Here is a 27,157-nt window from a genome sequence, read left to right on the forward strand (position 1 = left end):
TGGCTTTCCATTTCTCACAATTGCTAAAGCACCAGCAAAGCTAGCCGAATTCCAGTCACCTTGTTGGGTCCAAACATGGAGTTGCTGCTGACTAGCTTGCACTCTGCACAGTAGCTCTTGACATGCTTTCTTCTTGCTGTCCTCCGCAGGGTATTTCGATGCAAATGTAGTATGGCGTGTGTTGAAGTGCCGCTTTATATTTGACAGTTTCATAGATGCAATTTTATCATTGCATATTAGACACACTGCAGAACCTGCTCTCTCCACAAAGGCGAATTCCTCTGTCCATTCCAGCTGAAAAGTACGATACTCCTCATCTTTTTTTCTTTTAGCCATCTTCTTCAATAAAAGGGTTTCTGCAATTAGCTAGCTGACTACTTGATTAAAAGGGGGGAAGTTTTCTTCCTGACCTCACAACAACCCGTGTACGTTACGCATTATCCAATAACAATTTGGTGTTGTCCCGGAGGACAGCTGTGATTGGCTCCAGCCACCCGCAACCATGAACATGAGCGGTAGGAAATCAATGGATTGAAATACATGAGAATGTTTTATATTTTTAACATTATTATTTTTCTATTAAAGATTTGTCTGCGAGCCAGATGCAGCCATCAAAAGAGCCACATCTGGCTCGCAAGCCATAGGTTCCCGACCCCTGGTTTAAGGCATCTGATTGCAATCATCTTGTAATCTTGGTTCACGGAATGGCCAAACTATTCAAAATACCACAGCTGTTATAGCATTCTTACTTTCAGTGCACTACTCGCTGCCTCAGCCATGCACACAGTCTATTTGAACTTCTTCCATGTGGCAAATGCTTCAGTGCCTTTCCTGCACGGACCTCGAGGCTCAGAAACAGCTTCATCCCAAGAGCTCTAAATGCACTCAATCAGTCCATCAAGTGCTCTTTGTAGGACTGTTTGTAATTATAAATACAATTACCTCAGTGTAAACTTGCACTACAGTTGTAATATTGAACAACCTGCACTACTTCATGAGCCATTTGCACTATCTGCACTATATATGTACATGTGCTCATCAGCAAATCTACAACAGGTGTTGCAAAGACCCAGTCAAAGTCCAGACCTCAATGTGATTGAACTGCTGTGGCAGGACCTTAAGAGACCTGTGTAAAGATGAATGCCCGCAAACCTCAATGAACTGAAGCAACTTTGTAAAGAAAAGTGAGCCAAAAATCCTCCACAACAATGTGAGAGACTGATAAAGGTCATACAGAAAATGATTATTTCAAATTATTGCTGCTAAAGGTGGTTCTACAAGGTACTGAATCATGGTGTGTACTTGGTTTTTCTCACATGGCTTCTCCATTTTGGCTTCATGTTTGTTAAATAATGACACAGTGCAATGTGTTGTTTTACACCTGAGGTTAGATTAAAATAATTTTAGAACCTGGTAAGGATCAGATTTTTTTTTTATTATGTCCTGATACGTAAAACCGAAGAACTATAAGAGAGTGTACTTTCTTTTTCACGTTACTGTACAAGGCCACATAACTGGGTTATTGGTGGAGAAATCTACCTCTGTTAACCCAGTTTCTCTAAATGGAATAACAGTTTACATGGAATTTTTGAATAACCAGAATGGTTCCTTTAAACTTTGCAGCATATTACTGTCACAAAACGGAAAGGTTCTAGTTATTATACATTGGAGAAAAAGTCGTAGGGCACCTAATACATGACTAGTCATTCTAAAGTGTGCAAACATTAACATCTGTAAATAACGTGATGTTTTGATCACTACTTTAAATTCAAATCCTGATACTGACACTCTGTGACCATAAGCAAGTCACTTCATCTGCTTGTACTCCAAATGGAAAAGCAAAAATAAATGCAACCAATTGTATCTGTCAAATGTTGTATGTCGTCTTGAATAAAGTCATCAGCCAAGTAATAATGTGTATGCAGTAATAGGTAGAAGGCCACTTCAGTATGGCATAATAACATGTTTTAAGGATATTTGTGATGAACAGACCTACATGCCACAGCTCACATAATTCCAAATTTAAATTCCACATTCTGTTAAGTTTCTACAGTGATGGTAGGTGTGTTTTGTTTACAGTACTTGTATAGTATGACTTTACATTTTGGGACTTGCTTTGCCTTTTTGTATTGGAGGATAGGAATCAGATCTGATTAAAAGCAGTGCATTACATTATTAGGCTGATAACTTTTAGTGAGCTCAGGATAAATTATTATTATATTTTTTACATTTTGTGCACAGGCTGCAGTCCTCCATGATGTCATTTACGGGCTTTCAAATAGAGGTGTGAAGTGGAGAGTCTTGTCACAGGGCAGCCAGAACTAAAACCTTTGTTTAGTGGATAAGTGTAGCTGTGTGTGTGTGTGTATGTAAAGACTGATATGGATGCTGAGCTTAATAAACAAATAAATAATTGTAGCTATGTTTTGTTAATATACATTTACCCATCCTGTGGCAGAGAGGATGGGTTTGGAGAATGAGTGGGTGAACAAGTCATATGGGTCACTTAATCCATCCACCCATCCATCCATCCATTTTCCAACCCGCTGAATCCGAACACAGGGTCACGGGGGTCTGCTGGAGCCAATCCCAGCCAACACAGGGAAAAAGGCAGGAACCAATCCTGGGCAGGGTGCCAACCCACCGCAGGACACACACAAACACACCCACACACCAAGCACACACTAGGGCCAATTTAGAATCCACCTAACTGGCATGTCTTTGGACTGTGGGAGGAAACCGAAGTGCCCGGAGGAAACCGAAGTGCCCGGAGGAAACCCACGCAGACACGGGGAGAACATGCAAACTAAATGCAGGGAGGACCCGGGAAGCGAACCCGGGTCTCCTAACTGCGAGGCAGCAGTGCTACCACTGTGCCACCATGCCGCCCGGGTCACTTAATCATCCTAGAAAATCTGTAAAAGCTTATTCTGAATCTGGTGGAGTATACATTATATAGATTGTCATTTAATCTTCAAGAGAAAGATAACTGTATGTCGGCCAAGACCTGAATGCAGGATTCCTTCAGCCATAGAGCAGAAGCATTAACTATTGTGCAATTATATGTTAAAAATACTATTCCAATATTACCCCTATATGTGCCCCTTACCATTACGGTACTAAAAAAATTAATAAAATCTCAAAAACCTTACACAGCACGGCCTTTGAAGTTAAAGGGAATACTGCTGTTTTCCTTACAGTATGACTTATATCTCAGTGTCACTGCATATAAGACAATAATTTAATTACATTTAAGATGTTAACATTTTAAACCGGTATATTAATGATTATCATGTTTTTTATTACTTGTTTATCATCAATTGTTTTGGTCATGCTGTTCAACCAGAGTGCATTCCACTGTATATGGACAGTCCAGATGTTGCTTTCATCAGCTCATTCCCTTATATGACATGTGCAGGCAAAGAGGAGTCATGGAAAGTGATGTGACTGTCAAAAGAAATAGTTGACATGCAACAACATTTCCACAAATGACAAAAAAGTTTAAATGACACTGCAAACATTTCAAACACCATACTGAAACTGAAATCTGTACCGTATTTGTCAGTTAATGGCTTCCAGGATAGTGGCCATGAAGGAGTGTGGCTTGGCTGAGATATTCCTGAGCTGTCGGCCAGTTCCCTAGGAAATGACACAAGTAGCCGAGATAAACTGATGAAAAAAAATAAAAACAGAAAAGTTCTTCAGTGCAAATATGCAACATTAACTGAAAAAAATGGCATGTTAGATTAAAATAAAAAAGAACATAAAATTGTTTTATCAAAAATTATTTAATTATGCTTAAAATACTGAATCTATACTGAAACAACATATTTTATGTAATTTTTTTTCATGTTCTGTTAATTATATTATACTAAACCAACATGACTTGTATCAATAAAATATAAAATTTTAATAATTTATTTCCTAACCTTTTTAAGAAAATGCACATCATTTTCTTAGCTATTACGTATTGTGGTATTCTGTTATACTTGATTATCATTTGTTAAATCTTTTTACAGATCATGTTCAAAGTGATAAATAAGAAATATTAACAGTTCATCCATCCATCCATCCAGTTTCTAACCCGCTGAATCCTAATACAGGGTCACGGGGGTCCGCTGGAGCCAATCCCAGCCAACACAGGGCACAAGGCAGGAACCAATCCTGGGCAGGGTGCCAACCCACCGCAGATTAACAGTTCAACTTAAACTAAGAATTCTATTGTTATAGGAGACAACGAAAAGATGTTTTTCTGACATAGGGTGGGCAACATCTTACCAGTATATCAAAAGAAACTCATAATTTACCCATGGCATTCAGAAAAAAAATCAATTTACTAAAAGTCTTTACCTTTCTTTCTAAATGTACAAAGGTGTGGGGATCTCTGGAACCACAGGTCAACAAAAGGGGAAGATTTTTATACAAATACATGATAGTCACATACATAAAATGTGTTTATTTGGAGTTAAATTAACTTAATTCAACCATGTACTATGAAAATATGCATACCATGTATTGAGTATTAATAAAAGTGGTCTTTCTGATTAACTTAAAACAGGCGAGCAAAGACAACCCCAGAAGCTGTTTAGGCTTCTGTTAAAAGAAAATAATTTATAGTTTTGTATAACTGTGTTAAATATTTAAGAGAATTATGTCAATACTATTTGTGCTACCCACCTAAGACAGGTTACAATCTAATAATCAATGCAAACCTCAGTGTTCATCTACTTGAATGTATTTAGTAAAAGAAAAAAATGCACTGTATGTGTCATAATGACTACAAATGTTTGTGATACACCATCTATTGGAATGACAAATGCAATGGGTATGCCTCTGTTATATATCATTTGGCGAGGGATTTATAAAAGCAGTGTAAATGTTTTTAATGCATCATCTGTTGGAATGACTGACACATATCAACCGGATACATACACAGTCACTTATCCTTTAATTAAGGAGGATAACTAGAAAATGCAACACAATATCAACACACATTATTATCTTAAGTTACATTAACTTAAATTATGCAAGTAAAGTGGACAACCCCGTTGTTTATTTTTCAGTCTTGGCCCTCCTAAATGGCAACTACAATAGAGTCTGTACATCATTGTCATCTCTTTTGAGGTTTAATACGTTTGTCACGTCGACTCTTTTGAGGTTTAATACGTTTGTCACGTCGACTCTCGGTGATATGAATTGCTGCGCGCCTGAGTCGCCATTCGGCTGCGTTTCCCTTCTTGATCGTGGGTGTCCTCATTTCCCCAATTTCTATTTTGCGTACGGATGAGTCAGAGTTGCCCAAAATATACGTACGTTCTTTCGTCTAGTTTCCTTTTACAAATATGTATGCACATAGCAGGCATCTTTTTCTGCGCATATAAGTTTTTTTTTTTTTAATCTGACACCAGAACAACTAAAATGGGCATATAAATACGGTTTGAAACGCTTCTTGGAGTCCTAATTGAGTGTAAACCACAGAGACAGCGGCGGCGCACTTTTATTACGTCACTGACCTCCTCCAGTCTGTGAGAGATTCTTATTATATTTTTTTTTCTTCCAAATAAAAGCCTTCCAAATGGTATTTAGAAAGCGAATGAGCTAACAAATGATTTTGTTACACGAGTTCATCAGGTTGTGAGGTGCCCCGTCTTCCTAAATCCTCGTCCAGCTGCGTCATTGCTAGGTCAGAGGTGGGAGTTCATCGTGAATCTGGGAGGGCAGAGTGTCCTTTTCCTCCACACGTGTGTTCTGAAAGGGTTGTTGTGCGGAGCGCGTTCAAGTACAACTGTACTGCAATACGGAGTTTGTCATCATATTTTCGGTGTAACTGGAAAGAATGCTGAAGTGTTTCAGTCGTGCATTGTATGCTGCGGGCCGGCTCACATCCAAAACAGCCCCACGTTCATCAACGTGCCGGGGACTGGAACAACTTCTCCGGCCCGCCCTCATCGCACCTTGCCCGCCTGCAGTATGGCCTTTCACACGCACAATCTGGATGCTGTGTAGCAGCGGCTCCACGGCTGGTCCCAGACAGGGACTGCTTGGCTCAACACGGAGGACTCCGCATTTATCGTGCGGCTGTGGTGGATTACACACGGAAGGTAACGAAGCTTCACTGATTGACTTGGTTATTTTTGGATTGGTTTTCAGCATCTATGTTAATATTTTTTAAGGATTTATTTGTAAAAATAATTTATTAGTAACTTTGAGAGTAGAATGCCGACTGTAAAAGACACAAGGTCAATTGGTTTGACAGCCATCAACACGAAGCCATGTTAACTGTGCCTATTAAAAAGGATCAGGTAGATCTCCTGTTATTTAACCACTTTTTAAAGATTAAATTTGTGTACATTGGTAATGCGGCCTGTCTTTAGTTGTCTTTGTCTCCATCCACTTGTCATTTGAGAATGACTCTTTAACAATGGGTTTGATTTTAGAAACATCCTCTTTCCCCGAGTTTGACAAAATCGTTATTTGTAAAATGGATGAACACACCTCAGTGAAGTGTGTTCGATACGAAACATAATTTATTAGTAATTCAAATGTACAGTATTTTGTATTATCTGGAGACGCATATTTCACGCGGTTGTCAAACTTTGTTGGGTAGGAGACAAGGCCTTTGCAGAATTCCTGTCTGACGAGATTAAAGAGGAGCGCAAGATCCAAAAGCACAAATCCCTTCCCAAGATGTCAGGTGGCTGGGAGCTGGAACTGAACGGGACAGAAGCCAAGATTTTACGACACGTTGGAGGAGAAAAGTGAGTACGTTTTTGTCTTTGTTGATTTTCTTTGCCAGTTGTAACAAGTACATCGGAATTCTTTGTTGTGCCTGCTGCTTTTTGTGTTACCAAGTGTATTCGCATAGAGTGAACAGGACTCACTAGATGGGCTATTAGTTGGCCTAATCTCATGCACCCTAAGCTTAACACACACGTGCAGACAGTGGTTTTGAGTGGTGCTTGCACAGCCTACCGCTCCTTTGGTGTTCAAGGTAGGGACTCGCTAGCATAGGTGTCTCCAAGCTGATAGAGACTAGAGACTGTCATCAACAGAGCTTTACTTCTTCCCATGCTGCCCATTATTAGAGGCTTTCCTCCTTGGCTTGTAACCCAGTGGGAGAGAAATGGAACTCTGCTCACCCCAGTTGTCCTGTATTTATTACTTCAGTCACTCAAGATGTGCAGACAAAGTAAAGAAATGCAAAGTAACATTTATTAAATATGAACAGTAGCAAAGTCTGAATATAAAGCCCTTAAAAAACCATACACCCAGGTCTTGAAGGCAAAAAGCGTCATACATCAAATTAGTAGAAAAAAAATACTTTCACTAAGGATATGAAAGTTGAGTTTAGTAGTAATGAAAGATGCATCTGTATGAGGACAATTTTGCATTGTCTGGCGGCTCTAATCAGATGTCGGGCTGCCACATAGATGGCATGTCTGCCGTCCATATGGATGGGATATCCTTTATAGCTTTGAGCAAATTGTCCTTTATGCCATTCTTTCCATGTGGGGTTTCAGACCCCATGATTTTACACACAGATAATTGGATTACTACTATGATAATAAACAGCCTGGCCTAAATAAGCCTCGATTATTAATGCATGTGCAAAACATCATATCTTCTACATGTCTGGCTTCCAACATGGGCTTTGATTTTAAGGTTTTCATGCGATTTTCAAACTGAAACAAAAAAAAAATAATCATCTGCACATTTTCACCTAGAATTAATAAGTCAAGCTATAATGCCAATTCCCAAAGACTATTGCTGCATATATATAATTTTCATGAGTAAAAGTTTAAATTCACAGAGGGAGAAACAAAGTTCACAGTTCAGCCACAGTCTACTGCAGCTTGTCTGATCAAACGAAGTAAGAAACCCGTTTTTTTTTTTTTTTTTTTAAAAGTCCAAACTTACAAAATGGTGGCATTTCTCTCCAGCGCAGCCAGATAACATTTAAATATTAGTACATAAGAGTAAAAAAGACACTCTTAATTACAAGATACAACACAGTAAATAATATATATTTCTCAGTAAAGAACCATAAAAAATTTTAAATAGTTAAGTCTGTCACTTAGGATGGAAATAAGGATTATGGCAGACGTGCACATTAGTCAAATGATACAGTGCACAAAATTTTTTTTTATTGTAGCTACCAACTAACAAAAATAATAAAAAAATGTTAGTGAGGCATCTAATTATGGAACGTTTTACTTTAAATTATGTTAACTGTTTACCTATAGTTTACATGAATTTGAGTCGATGTTTGGTTGCTTTTAGGATAGGTCTCATTTTGTTGAAACTACTGTGTTGAATAATAGAAAAATGACAAGTCTGGTTTAATACTCTAAGCTTGTTGATATCCGCTTAATTTTTGGGAATTGCTGCACAAATAAAAAAAAGTCACTCGAGGTAAAAACAATTTAACACTTTGTATTTTACTGCACAAAATAGTTTTGTCTAGCAAGTCATGCGACAAAAGTATTTGTTAAACAAAAATAAATGATGCACTCTAATATGTAATAAATTATTTTGGGGTTTTTGGAATTAGTAATGTTTATTTTTTTTAATTAGTCTTATAACTAAATATTGTAACATAGCAAATGTTTTCTCACAAGTAACTATTTATGGGCATCTTTTTCAGAATTTCTGTTTCATTCAATATCAACAACAGCATTCCGCCATCATTTGACGAAGAGGAAACCCAAGATGGTCAGAAGAATCCTGACAATGAGGTGAGATCTGAACCTGTTTTCGATTGGGCAGAATTAAAATTTTTAATGTGGTTTGAAAGTTACTGCAAGTAATGGTCATTTCTAAAATTTCTGATATAAAATAGGTTGCTCATTGTCTAACATCGCCTTCTATATTTCTGCATTTCAATGATTATATTTCACATTGGTTTTTATCACATTCATGTTAGTGCTGTGAGGGTTTATGTACAGGGCTAGTAATTGAATTAAATCTTTGGGAAATGTTTAGGTAGTAGAAACATATTTGCCAATACAATTTTTTTAATAGTAAATTTATTCACCCTTAGAACCCTCTCTGTAAATCTGAAAATCAAATTGAACCATGACTCAAAAACGAGTATATGAATTGAGTAAAGTGAACTGGTAGTAACCAGTGGGTCTCTAAGATCTCTATGGTCTAATAATAATAATGTGATTGAGGAAGATTATCCATTAGCTAGCTATTATTTTAGATGGGAGATAAGGTCATCTATGGTGATACTGCCCACTCTATAAATGTGCAGGAACATACTGACCTTTTGAAAAAGGCCCATTGTCATTGAATGTAAACTTTCATGCTTGTTAATATTGCAGTAACTCGTCAGTCAGATGTGTTGTGTCATTGTAATCTATGAAAATCATTAACATATTAACAGTCCTCTTTGCGACTCTTCTTGGTATGTCTCTCTTTCTCTTCAGCCTGAAATTGTTTCAACTCCCAACTTTGTGGTAGAGGTAACAAAGCAGGCCACAAATCAGTCTTTGGTTTTTGATTGTCATTTCCCTGAAGATGAGGTAAGTTTTATTTATTTCCGTTTGTCTCTTTGACTAGTAAACTGTGTAAAATTAGATTATAATAAAAATTAGGGTGAAAAAATATTTGTATTTAGTTAAAAATATGACTGATGCTTTTTCAACTCAGTAGTCTTACAAGCTTTTATAGCAAGACTAAGGCAATTTGAAATGCTTATACTGAGAGCAAAATACATGTCAGAATTTGAGTATTGTGCAACAAGTATTTGTAAAGCACTGCAAAAAAGTTAATTCTCAAGTTACAGTAAAATGTTCCTTACTCTGATAGACATATAAAGATGTCATGTATAGAAATAAAATATTGAGTCTGTTTCCAGGTTGGCCATGGTGAGGAAGAAGAGGAGAGTGATATTTTTACTATTAGAGAGGTCAGCTTTCAGCCTCCTGGAGAATCTGACTGGAAGGAAACCAGCTACACACTGACCACTGACTCACTTGACTGGGTAAGTGCAAAATACAGTACATCTATGGGAATGTAATGGGTGATGTGGATTTGAAGTTTAAATATATTTCAGCCTAATCTTTTATAAATCAGAATGAGACAGTTACATTCACATTCCATTTTGAGATTATTGTTTAGAACTGTACATGTAAATAAATAGTTTCACATTTTAACCCCATATATAATCCATTTTTAAAATTGCCATAATGTTTGATGTCAACAGTGACAGTTTGCTGTGGACTATTTAAATTATAATAAAAAGCAAAATGTTGGATTGAGCAGCAAGTAATTGTGGTTCATTTTATAAAATACTAGGGGGTTTTGCCCCTGCTTGCTAACAAACCCTCCGTCCCCCTGGGGCGCGCTACATGCCAGCCACTTCAAATCTCTGCCACTCACGTTGTTGTCGGATTGATCGCGTGCTAAGGAGATGAGGTTGGATCAGCTGCTGCTGCCGCCGGGCTGTGCGTTCTGCTTGTCGCACTGCAATCATTTAAAAGCCTGTACAGCAGCTGTCCTTTTGTGTCACTGCCTTGTCTTGCGGGGCATTAAAGTTTCTAAGAGAAAATCACGTATCGTCTCCTTCCAAAAATTTTTTTTTTTTTATAGTAGAGAGAGAGTATTTTCTGCATTTACATCTGATTGCACAGCTGTAGGTAAATGTTTTCCTTGTAAAAACAACATCATTTGTAGGCCTCCTGCATTTCTAAGAGGAAGCACAATAATCACACCCATTCTAAATTGTAGGAAGCTTGACTGCCTTTTTAAAAATTATTAGAAGCCCTGTCACATTTTAGTATCCTTTGTGTATCATAGGATACTGGGAAAACAAATATATTCAAAATGTATGCTTTGCATTTTACACACCTTGGGGATGAATCGGGCATTGGATACACACAAGCAGAACACATGCAATGATTGTGTTTTTATGTTTTTGTCCCAGCATCACAACTCTCCCCCCCACCCCCCTCAAACCCCAACATTGCCCTTAAGTGGGTTATCTCCTTGTAAGTAACTGTATGGTTGTCACACTTGCAGGAGACTTGCAAAGTAAGTGCGAAGTGGTGGCTCTGAGGTTAATGATCTGTGCTGGTATCCAGAAGTTCGCCGGTTCAAATCCCCGTCGCTACCAAAGACATCCTACTCTGATGGGCCCTTGCGCAAGACCCATTAACCTGTACCTGCGCTCTGACCCCAAGGGGTATACGAAAACTAATAAATTACACAAGAAATTGTATAATGAGAAATAAAGAACAAAACCAAAACTTCCAATGGGATATCCAGGAATGTATCCAATCAAAACTCTTTCAAACTGTTCCAGATTCTGAAAAAGTATAAAATACTTAAATATTTTTCAGTTTAGAGCTGTTATATCTCTACACATGTTGCACTTGTCTTGCACATGAATGTCCTGTAACTAGAACTGCATTTATTCTGTCAGCTTTCAACAAGAGAAGCTGCACAGCAACTTTTTATTCATTTTGTATTTACACCGCATATGTAGTACAAGTTAACCTGTCTTAGGTTTTGATTATTTTAACAAGGGGATTGGGATTCATTACAAATAGGACTTTTAAGAATAAACATTCATACGCCAAAAATGAGATTTGCTCTTTCATAGCCACATTTTTTTAAATAAACTGCATACTTCTGTTTCACCCAGAGTGAAATTCAGACCTGCCACGTATGTAAAAAAATTGATATTCATTAATGTTATATGACCATAGAAATTCATGTGTCTCTGAGAGAAGACCACCAGAAAAATGGACAGCTTCTATAATATATTTATTTATTACACCATTGTGGAAAAGTAAAATTTTAAGCGTCTTTTTCCATAATTTTACATCATTTGGATTATATTGTGTGTTCTCTACAAATCTTGTATACTTCATTATGTGCTATATTAAAACTTTTTATATTGTGCTTCCTAGGCTTTGTATGATCACCTTATGGATTTCCTGGCTGACCGAGGAGTTGATAACACTTTTGCAGATGAACTGGTAGAACTGAGCACAGCTCTGGAGCACCAGGAGTATATCAAGTTCCTGGAAGAGTTGAACAGATTTGTCAAGTGTCATTAAGTCCAAGTAATGTAGTCCTTCTCAAGCAATTTACCATTGTTTTCCCCATTTAACCAAGCAGAACTGAAAATTAGCACTGTATGCTAAGGGATCAGAACTGCTTATTGCCTAAATGTTTAATTTGGAAAAAGGCTTACAGGCCAATCATGTTCCTAACTGTGAGGAAATCGTCCAGGACTTTGTTTTGTGTTTCCTGGAGTTCTGACAATTTGACTGTCAATTTCTGGGGGTTACAGTTTTTTTTTTTTTAATTTAAATACAATATTTAAAATGTAAGGTATACTTTGAAGGCCATTTGTAAAATCCTAACTGTTTCTGGAAAGACATGACATTTGGTACTATTTCCTGATCTTCAGTCCAAACAGATTTAAGCAATGATATCACCACACTTGCTCTCTAAATAGTGTAGTGTCAGTTCTGTTTATTTTTGTACTGGGGGACAAATGATTGGAGTGTAACATCTGAATAAATTGATCTTGTATTCCAGGTGAACATCTGCTATTCTATTCGATCAACAGTGGATTTAATAAAAAAAAAAGTCTTGTGAAAAATTAAGTGTACCATAGATGTGTTTTGTGCAGAACTCTGCAAAGTCAGTGGTGCAGTTTACTTTTGTTTTACAAACATCCATAGCAATTTGTGCTTCTTATGATGATTCCTTCAACATACAGATTCCTATCACATAACTTAAAAATAAGAACTGCCTTTTGAATATACGGAGATGTCTAGTGAACAGACCTGTTTTGTTTTATAAACATGCCAGTAACAATGTTGTTTTAATATGGACATCTGAAAAAATAAACATAAGAAATCTCAGTGCCAATTTATTATTTGCAAAATGTGCTATGAATGCAGATGGCACTTTATTTACCCTTTGCTAAATAGTTAACCAACTAAAAGGGATGGAAATGATTCATACTGTGAAAAATGTACAACACAAGACATTTAAGTGATTTAAAGTCGCATGTAATGTTATGCCAAACAACTCTTGGGACAGTATTTTGCTGTCATCTAGTGGATGAAATCACATGTTGCCAAAAGAAAATCTGATGCTTTCTGCCACTTTATGGTAATACTACTGTAATTCATCAATATTCATAAGTAGGGTGGAGCCTTCAACAAAAAAACAATGGCAAATTAAAAGCCATAAAGATAGTTTTAGCACAAACTGAATCATTGCTTAAAATCAAGCAATGGTGCGGACAATGTTAAGTGGTCATTAAATGTTGGCACAAATAGTGAAATTGATGCATGATATGGCATTATACGACCGAACTGCTGCGATATGCCCAGTGAAATTGGTTGCATGAAGCTTCACTATGTACAACAGCTTTTTGAAAGAAACAGTAAAAATGAGAACATAAGTAAACACTTGATATAATAAAAATGAACTTTGTGTTTTTAAAACAAGTCAGTGGTTTGTGTGGTCTCCCTTAAAATGCATATCTGAACCAATTACCTTTGGTTCCCTGTTGTTGTTTTTTTTTCCCCCAACTAGTCTTGTGATGTTTCCAAGTTTCTTATGAATACTGCCATAACTTTTTTTACTTTTGCTTTTTGTTTTCTACCCTGTATCACCTTTTATGTTTCACTCACTGCATGGGGTTGGGACAGTCTCATCAAGTAGTCTCCCATCTGCAAACACCTGTTCTAAGTACAGTAGGTCTTGTGTTTACAGTTGGTCTAGAGGTTGTTAGTATATTTTTTGCTATCCTAAAGATACAATATGATAGATTAGAATCTACTTACCTTTCTCAGCAATTTTTACCCAATCTCCTATAGCACAAGCTGCAACGCACCTCCAGTTCATGACAAAGCCACCACCATGCCTCATGAGAAACTGCAGACAGGAATTTATTTTTGTTCTGCTATGCTGTTGTCATTGTGATCCAAAACTATCACATTTGGAGTTATTGGTCCACACTTTACTGGTCTGCTTGTGCTTGTTGAATTTCCACAAGGATGGTTTCTTAGTTGCAGACCATTTCTTTCAAGACTTGTTTTTATAATCAAAAAGAGTACACATTAGTTCAAGATACAAGAAAGAACTTTATTAAATTTCCCTGTCCCCTTTTAGGAAGTGGACAGGTATTCCAGTGTTTTTTTTTTTTACATCACTGTTGCCCAGTTTCTTTAGATTTTGCGTGTTTAAATACATCTTGAAAATGTAGGCGAGTATGCTGTTGCTTGTGGACAATGATCTTTCTCTGGTAAAATGTGTCATCTTAGCCATTTCTATACATCTCAGAGTCAATGTATTATTTTCGGTTGCCATCAATAGATTTTATTGCATGAATGATCATTTGTATTTATTCAAATGTTATATAGTGTTTGAGAAAGTAAACCTTGACCCCACTATTCCTAGCTTTAAAAATATTTTTCCCTTGGGTGGTGCCCAAGATTTTTGCACAAGTCCGTAATTTACTTGTTTAACATGACAACATATTATGGTACATTTAGTCGTAATCCGGATTAATGTATTCTAGTTGCATACAAAACAATCATTTACACCATTCCTGTACATTTGCAAACATCTTAACTCATTCTGAAGAAATCATTAGTGATGATGCTTACTTGCTGAATTTAAGCATATTACCGCTTTGTCACCTCACTGTTGCACTCATTTTGGACTTGGTAGCTTTTTTACAATTAATATAATTTTGTAAAATAAGTCAGAGTTGGTAGTCTTTCCTCTCAAAGGAAGTATAAATGTTTTTGTTGCAAGCCACTAATTTTTGCATAAATTATCACGGTGCAGCTTAAAAGCCATGCCTACAGCCTACTTATAAACTGCACCTGACACTTGAGGCAGGTTTACTTCCAAGATATTCCTTTGAAGTAATCACAAAATATAATCATAAGCCGTTTTGCTCTTTTCGTTGCATTCTATAATCTATTTTCAACTTTTACCTTAATTCAAAAATCTATATTCTCAGTTAGCCTTCTTATTTTCTTTATAGGATTTGGTGGGAAAGTAAATTTGTTGATTATACTTCTCTCTTTAAAATGAATGCCACAAGTGTCACAGAGTTGAAAAAGTTGCAGCCGCCAAGTCAAAGCACTATTAAAATGCCCAAAATGTGCCTGTTACATCAGCTTTTGCATGAGCTTTAGCAGTGGTGTGGATTGAGATTAGACCACATGCTTTCTAAAACAGCTCATCACTTCTGAGAGACACTGAAGTCAAACACATCAGAGAGACCAAACATTACAAGTGAGAATGGCCAAAATGGTCAAACAAAACCACGTCAATTACAAATGGTTACTAAATGGTTGGCTGTTAAGTCATGTGCAAACACTACTGTGCTCCATTCATTTTTATTTTTTATTTTTTTTAAACTTGTGGCGATACAGAAAAGAAGCTAAAATATCAGAATCCTTTTTAAAAGAAAGTGTAGGGGGGTTTAAATGAAGAATTAGACTCCAAAGTTTGATGGCTGATGCTCGATTCACAAAGTGATATGTTGGCCTTCCCTATAGTCCTGAGGCGGGTGTCTTTTTTGGTCGTCTTAAAAATACTGCATGTGTAATACCACGTGTATTTTGGTGTCTCCACCATACGAGTAATAATCCCTGCAAATGTGTTATACCAGCCATTCTGAAATACAACTATGAAGAGGGCTGTAAGCATTTAAACAAATCACTGGTATGAATGCATTATGAGATGTACAGAAACATTTGAAACCTTCTCGATTTTAATATTAGCATATTCCACTGTGGTTATCTCAAACTCCTTCTCAACCCTCATCTTTATAAAAAAAAAAAAAAAAAATCTTGTTCAAGACAAAGCGAGTTAGAAAATGACCAGTTGACATAATTGTACATTAAATAAGAACTTGCAATCCCTTTTTTTGGACGATTTAAAATAAACTAGTTAAAAGCCTGTTTCATAATGGAAAACAGAAAAGCCACACTATCCTCCCAAAATGTCATTTGAGATTCACAACTACTTAAATTCTGTTATTTGTCATTAGGCCACATGAGAAGAATCTTGTAAAGCCAGCCAAGATGTTTAGATAAGACACTTTATTACAAGGTAACATTTAAAACTGGATATAAAAATAAATATTTTCTGCCAAATTATAATAAGAAAAAGTATTTAGCTTTGGAAGATTAAAAAAACTTCAATGTATCAGAGAGGTAACCCTTCCGCACAAGCCATTCCTTCTTCGTTTATTAAACAATGACAGCCAGATGATCACAACCCTAAGGGCAGACATTAAAAATTACACAGTATCAAAAAAATGATAGTAAGAATGGCAAAAATAAATTATGACTAGTGGCACCTCTTAAATATGCAAATTATGGGATGTCTAAAAATCTCACTTTCCCATAATAATAATACATTTTATTTATATAGTGCCTTTCCCATGCTCAAGGCACTTACTGAATATAAGAAAAAAAATGGCAGGGTATACAGTATATAGCATTGTACAAACCAAATAAAGAAGATTAAGATAGTAAATTCAGAGAAAAGCCTAACAACATAATTGATGGTCTAGCGCACACACACAGGTTACATGAGCATCTTGACAGAGAGGTAAACTAAGAGAAGGGTAAAAAGTCAGGCAGAGCTAAAAGCCTTCCTGAACAGATGAGTTTTTAGTTTTTTTAAAAGAATTCATGGAGTCAGCTGACCCGATAAATTTTGGTAGGTCATTCCAGAGTCTGGGCGCTATACAGCTAAAGGTCCCGTCACCCATGGAGTGTAGATTAGTGTGGGGCACAACAAGATTGCCAGAATCAGAGGACCTTAGTGGGCGGGAAGGCACATAGTGATGGAGAAGGCCACTGATGTTTCTGGTGCGAGGTTATTAAAGGCTTTGCAGGTTATTAGTAGGATTTTATATTCTATTCTGTAAGACACAGGGAGCCAGTGAAGACAGAGCAGTATGGGTATGATGTGCTTGCTTGCTGCTGGTTTGAGTATGGACTCTTGCAGCTGAGTTTTGAATAAGCTGGAGCTGTGATATAAGATTAAAAAGGGCACCAGCCAGCAGTGAGTTACAATAATCGATGCGGGATGTGATAAAAGCATAGACAAATTTCTCAGCATTAGAAAAGGAGAGGAAGGAGTGAACACGGGATATGTTACGGAGCTGAAAGTAAGAAAGTTTCTTAATGTGATTTATGTTGGCGGAATAGGAGAGAGGGAGGAATCAAAAATGACACCAAGATTCTTTGCAGTAGAGGCAGGTCTGATGAGATCACTGTCAAAATGGACTGTGAAGGAGCTCATTTTATTGAGTTGCATTTTAGTCCCAATTTGCAGGAGTTCAGTTTTGTTGCAATTTAATTTTAAAGATTTCTGCTCCATCCAGGTTTTAATTTCACTAAGGCAGGTTGTGAGCCGAGAAAGCTCTGATGAAGTTCCACTTTTAACATTGAAATAGAGTCGAGTATCATCTGCATAAAGATGATAACCCAGTCCATAGCTGCGAATAATATGGCCAAGGGGAACCATACAGATACAGAAGAGAAAAGGGCCGAGGACAGAGCCCTAAGGAACTACTTGTGTGACTGGCGCTGAGCTGAATCTGTGGTTGCCAAGACTAACAAACTCTTGCCTATCAGTCAGATAGGACTTGAACCACTGGAGGGCATTGCCAGAGATACCCAGCATGTTCTCCATTCTGGACAGTAGAATGTCATGTCTGACAGTGTCAAATGCTTAGATTAAACAAATGATAAAACACTTAGATAAAACAAATGTGATTAAAATGACATGACATTCCAAGTGGATTCTGTGCCATTTGTAAACACTGTCACCTTCATCTGTGGTTAAATGGACTACACATTAATCGTCATACTTGGAACAAACAAAAAAAAAATGATCTTAAAAAAAAAAATAACCAAACAGCACAGTTACTCACTTGACAACACATTAGCAGACTGAATGATCCTTCTACAAAGAACATCGGAGGATGGGGACACAGCTCGCAATGTTCATTGACCCGGCTCTCAAGCTGGCAGCGGAGGTCCGCCTTTGAGATGTTTCTGTTCTGAACATAAAAGCCATGGACATAAGTAATTCATTAATTAAAGGTTCCATATTTTAAAATGTGCATGGGCAGATTTAAAAATGTTAGGCTGGGCCACAAACTCTCTCAGTAGAAGTATTTTCAGACAGAAGCCAGGCTCTTGAATCAAAGACAAGGTCTCCCTTGCTGAATTAAATTTAATTAAAAAGCAGTTCTTGCTATTAAAGAAAGCTACTATTTATCTCTTGGCCTTACTGGCTTTTTCTTCTATTCTCTCAATACACACATCTAATACAGCAGATTGAGGAAGCATTCAGACACCTTCACTTTTCACATGTTATATTACAGCCCTGTGCTAAAATCATCTAGATTCACCCCACCAAGCAGCACTCAATATCCCAGAATGACGATGAGAAAACAAGATTTTAGAAATTTTTGCAAATTTATTAAAAATAAATTAGAAACAAAATTAACTGACAAAGTGCCATGCACATTCTTACAAAGTACTTGCATCTCATGATTAATCAGCAGAATGTTAAGAAGCAAATAAAACTTGTGACATCAGGTTAAAAAAAAAAAAAAATTAAAGCAATCTAAGTAAGTTAAGATGAACACCAAAAAAATATGTTGGCTTAATGGCAATAATTGACATTCAATTAAGAAACCTGCTGGAATAAAAGCCTGTAAGACCACTGCTGCAGGATATTAAGGTCAACACTTGTCATATAGACTTAGTCTAGTCAAACCAAGTCTTTTAACACCGATAAACTACAAACATAATTGCAACCTGACCTGTCAGTATATTACGAAAGAAGTTACGACAAGATTTTTTATTTCTGCATTAAATATGGAAAATAATTTCTGCAGAGCCTAGGAAACTTGGGAGTCTGTGACAAGTTGCATTAAATATACTGAAAATGGCACTTACTTGAGTGTTGATATAAGTTCCACATCGACAAGAAATAAACTGACTGGTAATGGTCAAGTGATTCCTAAAGAAAAACAAATGGTAAACAAATTAAAAGTGGTTATCAGGTATAAAAGATAAAATAAGAATCTTATTTATACATTTTCCACATAGAGTAGTAACAGCATAATTGTCTGGAGAGGCAGTAATACCAACAATTAATATAATTGTACAGGCCACAGTTAAATTCTTAGTTACACAATTGACAAACATACAACACACCGCTACTTGGTAAACAAGATGTTATTAAACCTTGATAAACAAGAACCACATTAAAACAGATAATTTCATTGTACTTGAAAGGAAACAAATCCGATTACCTGGTGTATTCCTTACCCATGTGGTTGAATATTATCTGCTAAATCTATTGGTGCAAAGGCTAATGGGCTGGACTGCAGGATGGCAGGGATCTTTAATAGCATTGTTGGCCTCTATAAGTATTATTTCTCATACATGTCTTGCATAAAATGGAGCTTTGCACCAGTAATACTCTGGAATCGACTATGCTTTCTGCAGTGCTTTTCTAATCGAAGATGAGCACATTAAATACTAGGATGATATGCAGCCAGTAAGAAAGGAATCTGCTGTGCACCTATAGAAGTTGGCAAATGCTGATGGGAGACTATTGGACAGCCTTCTTGATAAAATCAAATATACTTGTGTACTGTGTGCATTCTACATCAGTGATGGCAACTTCAAGATAATTTAAGTTGGTGGTGGTCTCTAGAGCCTCCCACACATCTGATTTATATTTTTTTCAAATTCCATAGGTCCTCAAAAATATTGCATGGATTGAATTGTATTATATTTTCATGGAGCACAAACTAAAGTTTTCAGTTAAATATTATAATTAATGAACTGAAGTACAATAGCAAAGATAAAGGTATTTTATACAATTCATAGGTATTATTGCTCCCTGGTACAACTTATTTTTTTGTACTGTAATATTTAAAAATAAAAAAATAAAAAAACCAAACACACATCCATGTATTCTGACAGAATCAACACAAAGCATGAATTAAACATATATGAAACACCAGACAATCACAAAGCAAACACACACAATGTTTGTGTCACAAAGCCCACATTCACTCGTGTAGAAAAATTGAGAGCCACCAATTAACTAACATGCACATCACTGGGATGGGATGTAAAAGAAAACTCACAGTTATAAGACTGTGCAAATGCCACAGTAACTGGACATGTGCGGAATGAGTGCTAACCTCTATGTCAATGTGCTGCTGTCCAGTAACTGGAAAATAATACTAAACGCAACATATGGAAGATACACAGCACAAATAAAGAAACAACATAATTAATAAAGATTATGATACAAGGAAGAAAGGCCAGATAATGACAGATTCATGCACAGGTGAAGAAGACTGTAAAAAAAAAAAAAAAAAAAAAACACAACTATCAAGAAAGCAAGAGTGCCTGTACAATTTGTAAAAATAAGCATCAAGAAATAGGTTAAGGGACAGAGAGGTAGTGGGGGAAAAAATAAAATTAAAAAAGAAAACATGACAAATAAAACAAAGATAAAATACAAATGTTATCATTTTGGCTGGGTACCTGTCAGTTTGAAACATTTTGGGTCATCATGATCACAGGTTTAATGACGATTTTTCAGATTTATTCCCAAATGTTTTTTCTACAAGCTCTGTGGTCCCCGAGTCCTTTGGGGCAAGACCCATTTTTCCCACATTAAAAGAAACCACTTTTAACAAGGTGTCTCTCTGGGCCTCATTCCTTCCATCACCATCTTGGTACATTCATCTAACCATCCTCTACCTTTTGCTCCACATTTTCATTTCCATTCTTTTTAGCTCCACTCCATCTAAACTGACCATTCTCACTCCAAATGTGCATACTACTCCTCACACAGCTTTAATAAACTTTTCTTTTCAATCCTAGTGATAATTTGGGCATGTTATAAGCATCCATTTCTCAAATTTTTAAACAAGTGAGGTATTAAGCAAGTTTACATATTTCCCCCAACAGGTAGAAAGGGGTCCCCAACTCCGGCCCTGGAGGGCTGTAAGTTTTAATTTTAACCCTTTTCTTAATTAGTGACCTGTTTTTACTGCTAATTAACTTCTTTGGATTTTTATTGACTCACTCTTTTATTTGAAAGTAACCATGTCATGTTTAATATTATTACTGTATTATCATCATCATCATCATGGTGAAGTCTTAATGTTAATAACACAGAACTGCAAAGCATCAATATGATTTCCAAGGAAACTACAAAATGGCTTTAGGAGTGCCATTTTGCATCTCAGGGTGCCACAAAATTGTTAAATCATTCATTCTCAAAGGATTGGGAGTGAGAGTAGAAATTTCATAACTTGGTATTATGTCCAAAAATGTAAACTGCTCCACAGGTTCATACACTGAAAACGTACAAGAGAGTACTTACTTGCTACACAGTGGACAAATTAGACTGTCACTGGAATCAATTCCTTCCACCATGGCATTTAAACACTGCTCTTCATAAAATACACTCCGTTCATACTCCTCAATTATAGCTTGCTCTACAAAGCACAAGAAATCACAAATGTTAACATAAGATTGGGGAAAAAGAATCGTATTTTGAGTTCTAGAAAATTCACTGTACAATTTATAAAAAAAAAACAGGATTATTAAGGAAAATTGGTCAACTGTTTTAGGAATTTTTAAGTTATCATTAAATTCTAAGGGCTTGTTTATACTTAATGCTCAGAACGCGTACGTGCACACATCATGGCTGCCATGCGTTCCCAGCGTTCATTTGATGCGTCCTCTGAGCAGGTCCTCAGAAACTAATGTGGCTTGTGCGCAAGTTGAAGTACCAGCAAAATGCGTTTGTTTTTTTGGGGTGGGTGGACGGGGGATTTGCAGTGTGATAAAAGTCGGAACATGACATCAGAGTCTCAGTTTACTATCTACATGTGACATAAAGCCTCTATGCGGATCCTACGGGATTGATGTACGCACTTAGATGTTTGATGAATGGTTCAATGTGGTGAAGCAAAATGCTGACATAAAGATGCATTTGTGGTGCTTTATTATTCAAGCATTGCATATTCCCGATCGTAATGACACAATACATTTTAAAAGTCTCACATACCATCTTCTGTTTCGTCTTTTATTTCTGGGTCTTCCTCCTGACCCGACAGCAGCGGCAAACAGCAATAGATCACCACACAGAACACATTAAATGTATGATATTCCAACTCTCTGCACATTTAGAATCCTTAGATTTAAACTTAATATCACTTTCATGATGAAATGTATTAAAGTATGTATGCTACATTTTACAGATAAATCGCTAATTTCATTTAAATAATGAATACTGTTAATAATTACACACATGGGGGTGACAGTGGTGGAGCGGTAGCACTGCTGTCTCGCAGGGAGTCATGTCGCTGTTGTCCCTTCCTTGGAGTGTACAGGTTTTCCTGCTGGGTTTCCACACTGTGCTCTGGTTTCCTTCCAAAGATATGCAGATTTGGCGACACTAAAATGAGGCTAGTGTATGCGAGTGTTTGTATTCACACTGCGATGAGCTGATGCCCCGTCTAAGGATTGTTTCTGCCTCGTGCTCAATGCTAGCTGGAATGGACACATCCCTGGATTGATGGATTTAATCATTAAACATCATTTTCAGAGATATTGCGGTAAGGTGTCGTTGGAATTTAATGTACGCGTGCAAGTATAAACAGTAAAACACTTGCGTAGCAGGAGTGTCTGCTGAAGCATGTGTCGCATGAAGTATAAACCTGGCCTTTCATTCAAAACTTTTCTGCCTTCAATTTTTAAAAAGGCTGCCAAACATGCAAATCACATTCGTAGACTAGACTTGATGCTCCTTAACCTTAAAAATTATACTCTGAAGACAGGACTGTAGTTTGCAAATGTAATATTCAATAAACTCATATTAACTTGTCTAAATATTTGGAGTAAGTGGTATATAAAAATGTATTCAGACAAAATATGGACCATACGTATGCATACTTCTGAAAGTAATTTCTTCCTTTTTGGAATAACATTTACAGTTTAACCTCATATTTTTGTAGGGAAGACACTCCAGAGGTTCCCAGACGTGGTGATGCGATACAAACAATACAATATAGAAAAAATAAAAGCTATTACTGTGATCATTTTTTTCTCCATCACTGCTGGTCCTCTGAATACTCAAGCAAATCCTGAAAGGTCACAGTGGGTACAGGTCTTGTTTGTAACTAGTCTCTTATTTAATGCCTAAAGAATGCATCTTAATATTGAATTTAAAAATTGGAAACAAATTAAAGCTTAGGCTGAAGATTTTAAAGTAAAACAACTCTGACCTTGGGAGATAAGCTCCTTTTGAATTTCTTCCAAAACAGACAACTCATCATCTTCTTTCATTACTGTCAACACCTGGAAATCATAAAGCCAATGGCACTATGACATTATTATTATTATTACTACCACAGAAACAAAAAGTTAGAAAAGTACATGTTCTATGCTTTGTCCCTTATGCTTATCAACCTTTAATTCTGACATCTATGTCATGTAATACACATTTCTTTGGTCTTTAATGTTTTAATGCACATAAATAAAATTAAAATTTAAAAATGGTGTAAGTACTCTTTTTTTAAAATATGAAAAAAATAACTAGCCAACAGCAAGATTAATACCTTCCTTTGGTTCTAAATATCAGGAAGGTTTCAAATTATTGTGTAGAAGGCTACAATGTACATAATATTTAAAGTGGGTGAAAGGAAAAGGATAAAGCATCTACAAAGCACACAGAGTGTAATCAAACATAAATAATAATGCAATCGCAAAATTCTGCCTTCGACACCAGTTCCCTTCACTGTTCCGGTCTATTCATGTATACAAAAGACACATTGTTTATAGCGTGTCACTTTTCCTGTCTTATTAAATTCTCTGTTGCATATTTATCGTATGGCAGTGGAATCTGACACATACACACAAGACTTTTCCAACAACATGAAGCTTATTCCAAATGTGTCTATTTTTACAACCTTAAAGAATTTTTTTAATAATATTAACTGGTAATACTAAGATTCCCAGAAGAAAATACTATGGAAAATGTTTGTCTTGCTTGCAATTCACAGAAGATGACATTAACCAGGGATTACAACAAGCAGCAATCCAAACATAACATGTAGCAATATACATTCACAAGAGGCATTTTCATCCATATTATGCAACCCTATAAAAAATGCACAATTTCAAAGCAAAAGATAGGGCTTCACATGTCATGCAACAGGTCCTCACACAAATTACTTTGTACACGTTACACACATGTAAAGATTTCTAAAAATTTAATTAAAAAAACTGATTTTACACATTTTCCCACACAACTATTTAAAATTCACATATGACTAAATGATAGATCTTTAACACTTCAACAGTTTCTGAATATTCAGGTTGAAAAATGTTATGATATAAAAGCACTCACATCACTGAAGGAATCTTTTTGCCACAGTGAAGGAAGTCTGTTACCATTTGCTTTAAGTTCTGACCATTCCACTTCCATCACTTCCTGTACCAAGATCGAGCCTGGGGTTCTGAACGGTATGCTTTCACCCATTTGCCTGTACTTATCCAGGAGCCTTGCTCGGTTGCTCCTCAAACGCTCAACACAGCGCTATAGATAATGTAAGAGACAAAGACTGAGCAAAATTCAAGTTAATAGCATTTACAATTATTACATACTTAAGAATATGTGCTTATAAGTTATACACCTTTTGCTGAAATAAATGAAGAATACATACTAAAAAGTTCTGGAATGTTTCACTTACATAACCACTATGACTCAAATAATCAAACAAAAAAAAAATACAAATTACTTCAGCTTGTATTCAGCTATTTGTGCAGGTATTGAGAAACCTGTAAATTTTAGCAACATTGATTTGTGTCTTGAGCAAGCATATTATGTATTTTGTTTTTTTGTATTTGCATTTTAAAATTAAAACTATTTACTGGTAAGGACTATAGACATATAAAAACTATGTCCAAATACACAGAATTGGTCTATAAAACCAGAAATTGCAAAACAATTCCCTATATTTACGTGCTCGTAGCAATATGCATGACACACACACACACACACACACACACACACACACACACACACACACACACACACAAACTCCGCTCAAGGACATAGGGGAATGCTCCATCCTAGGAGTATCCGTTTTTTAAATTTAAGTTCTGTCACCACAAAAAAAAAATTAATAATTGCAACTGACCCATAAACTTAAAAAGTAACAAACATTTAATTGAATTACTGTGGACAAAAGTAATCCATAAAATTAAAGGGCAGGAATAACTGAGATAGACCGGTTTAACGAAACACCGTTCATATCATTAATACGTGGTATTACCTCGCAAAATGTTGCAGATGTCGTGCTGAATACCCGGCCTCCTCACCTCCATTTCGCGTGTATGAGCGACATCCAAGAGAAATTTTTTTTTTTTTAGCTGCTGTAAGGTAAATTGGTAATTTCGTAAGCTATTGATTGATGTTGTCATCATATTAGGAGAAGCAATAGGGAAAGTAAGATCACATTTATGTATATTTAGCGTGTTATTGCATTCAGGTTTGGCAATAGTATTCGACTAGTAGCTGCTATTGAATTTTAGAAATGTCGATGTCACCCCTGCCGAAATAATCCCAAGAGACTGAAAGGTCAGAATCACTTCAGATTTCATGTGCAGTCACCTATTCGCCTGTATACGATGCCCTACAAATTTAATTGACTGTAGCTGCAACGCTGGAAATTTTAGAGAGGGGAGAGCGGGTGAATTAGGCACAACAACGGCTGGAGTTTTAACCTGTGGCATCACCAAAATAATTCAATATGACCTCCACTATCCACAACGATGTCAGTTACAAAAAAAATATTTTACATTGTCATTAGTGCAATGACCGTTTTCTAGCCGAGGACTCTACGTAATATCGTCTTGTCTTGAAATGAAACGACTGGAGTTTTGTGTGGGTGTAAGCAGTAACAAAACACCTGCTAAGCCTTCACCCGATAAGGGGACCAAGCCATAAACAATACAGACATAACGAGTCCCTTTAACGTAAAACATTCTTGATATAGTCAAGCAGAAGTCCTTTCGCACACTGCATTAATTCTCTTGAGAGCAGCATTCCGTATCGCCAATAAAGTTACTGCGCAATAAACATGCCATAACTTGCAGTCTGAATCATAAACTAAGCTAAAAAAATCAAAGTTGCGGCTGCTTCGTTATATTAGTGCGAAAACGTTTGAAAAAATATATTTACCTTCCTAAAAGTCTCCTTCCATGGTGGAGTTGTTCCTTTATACAGAGACCGATGCTTTTGGAAAGTATCCATGCCTGAACACTAAAGAGAAAAAGAAAAAGACAAATAACACGTCTGTTACACTTAAACTTCAGGACTTTAAGCGTGGTGTGACGGACGGCAAAGCATTTACCTTTGACCGGAAGAGATTCTGCAACACTTGCCACAGTGCATTGTGGGTGATGTAGGCTTTTGTATGTTTTATAAAAGCGACGTGTTCTGTTTTTAGATAAGGCGCTTTTACTTTCGATTTAATTAGCCTTTATGGATTTAATAATAATAACTTTATTTATATAGCACTTATTATACATTTACATGCAACTCATGGTACTTTCCACAGATTAATCAACAAAAACAAAAATATACCACATTTACTTGGATTGTCATCATTAATTAATATTATGATAATTTCTACTTAATGTAAATATACTAAATAAGGAATCAACCAGGTATTGTTAAGTAAAATTTAACCACTAAAATGCGAAATAAACCTTCACTCTTATCAGTAAAAGGTTATCTAATTAAAATATTTATACATTAAGGCTAACAGTAAAACAACCAGATCTAATTAATACATATAAAAATAAATATATACTATGCATATGTACATGGTAAACCATTGAGTTGAAACAGTCTGATTTTATTAAAGTTAATGAAAATAAACAAAAGCAAACAGAACAGTCCGTAGCAGTTTCAGTTGATTTAGGATGTAAATAAAGTTCTTGATTCCTGCACCACTACCTCCTACTCAAAGCATCATGATGCTCCAACATTGATGGACTAAAAGCTAGAAGTCTACATGACCATCATCATC

General features: G+C 36.3%; 2 protein-coding genes across 2 annotated transcripts; one reads left to right on the top strand and one right to left on the bottom strand.

Moving 5' to 3' along the window:
* The first annotated feature begins 5,696 nt into the window (after positions 1–5,696).
* LOC120531402 (complement component 1, q subcomponent binding protein) lies at positions 5,697–12,812 on the top strand. Its single transcript, XM_039756788.1, has 6 exons — positions 5,697–6,101; positions 6,608–6,758; positions 8,645–8,735; positions 9,432–9,527; positions 9,863–9,988; positions 11,919–12,812. Exons 1-6 carry the CDS (start codon positions 5,837–5,839, stop codon positions 12,066–12,068), a joined length of 879 nt encoding a protein of 292 aa, XP_039612722.1. The 5' UTR covers positions 5,697–5,836; the 3' UTR covers positions 12,069–12,812.
* Positions 12,813–15,375: 2,563 nt separating this feature from the next.
* rpain (RPA interacting protein) lies at positions 15,376–26,519 on the bottom strand. The gene is made up of 8 exons (XM_039756789.1): positions 26,477–26,519; positions 26,305–26,385; positions 24,469–24,657; positions 23,345–23,417; positions 21,436–21,550; positions 18,978–19,041; positions 17,942–18,070; positions 15,376–16,274 (listed from the first exon to the last, which is right to left on the bottom strand). Exons 2-8 carry the CDS (start codon positions 26,374–26,376, stop codon positions 16,245–16,247), a joined length of 672 nt encoding a protein of 223 aa, XP_039612723.1. The 5' UTR covers positions 26,377–26,385; positions 26,477–26,519; the 3' UTR covers positions 15,376–16,244.
* Positions 26,520–27,157: the final 638 nt, after the last annotated feature.

The sequence above is a fragment of the Polypterus senegalus genome, chromosome 6 (assembly GCF_016835505.1).
Source record: "Polypterus senegalus isolate Bchr_013 chromosome 6, ASM1683550v1, whole genome shotgun sequence".
In the NCBI taxonomy this organism is placed as follows: domain Eukaryota; kingdom Metazoa; phylum Chordata; class Cladistia; order Polypteriformes; family Polypteridae; genus Polypterus; species Polypterus senegalus.

Bases quoted from the DNA above. Each gene is read 5' to 3' on its own strand.
- rpain (XM_039756789.1), bottom strand. From the start codon at position 26,376: ATGGATACTTTCCAAAAGCATCGGTCTCTGTATAAAGGAACAACTCCA. The intron at 23,418-24,468 runs GTGAGTGCTTTT...TATGATTTCCAG, and splicing joins AAAAAGATTCCTTCAGTGAT to GTGTTGACAGTAATGAAAGA. The intron at 19,042-21,435 runs GTAAGTACTCTC...GTTTTTCTTTAG, and splicing joins ATTTGTCCACTGTGTAGCAA to GAATCACTTGACCATTACCA.
- LOC120531402 (XM_039756788.1), top strand. From the start codon at position 5,837: ATGCTGAAGTGTTTCAGTCGTGCATTGTATGCTGCGGGCCGGCTCACA. The intron at 8,736-9,431 runs GTGAGATCTGAA...CTTTCTCTTCAG, and splicing joins AGAAGAATCCTGACAATGAG to CCTGAAATTGTTTCAACTCC. The intron at 9,528-9,862 runs GTAAGTTTTATT...GTCTGTTTCCAG, and splicing joins GTCATTTCCCTGAAGATGAG to GTTGGCCATGGTGAGGAAGA.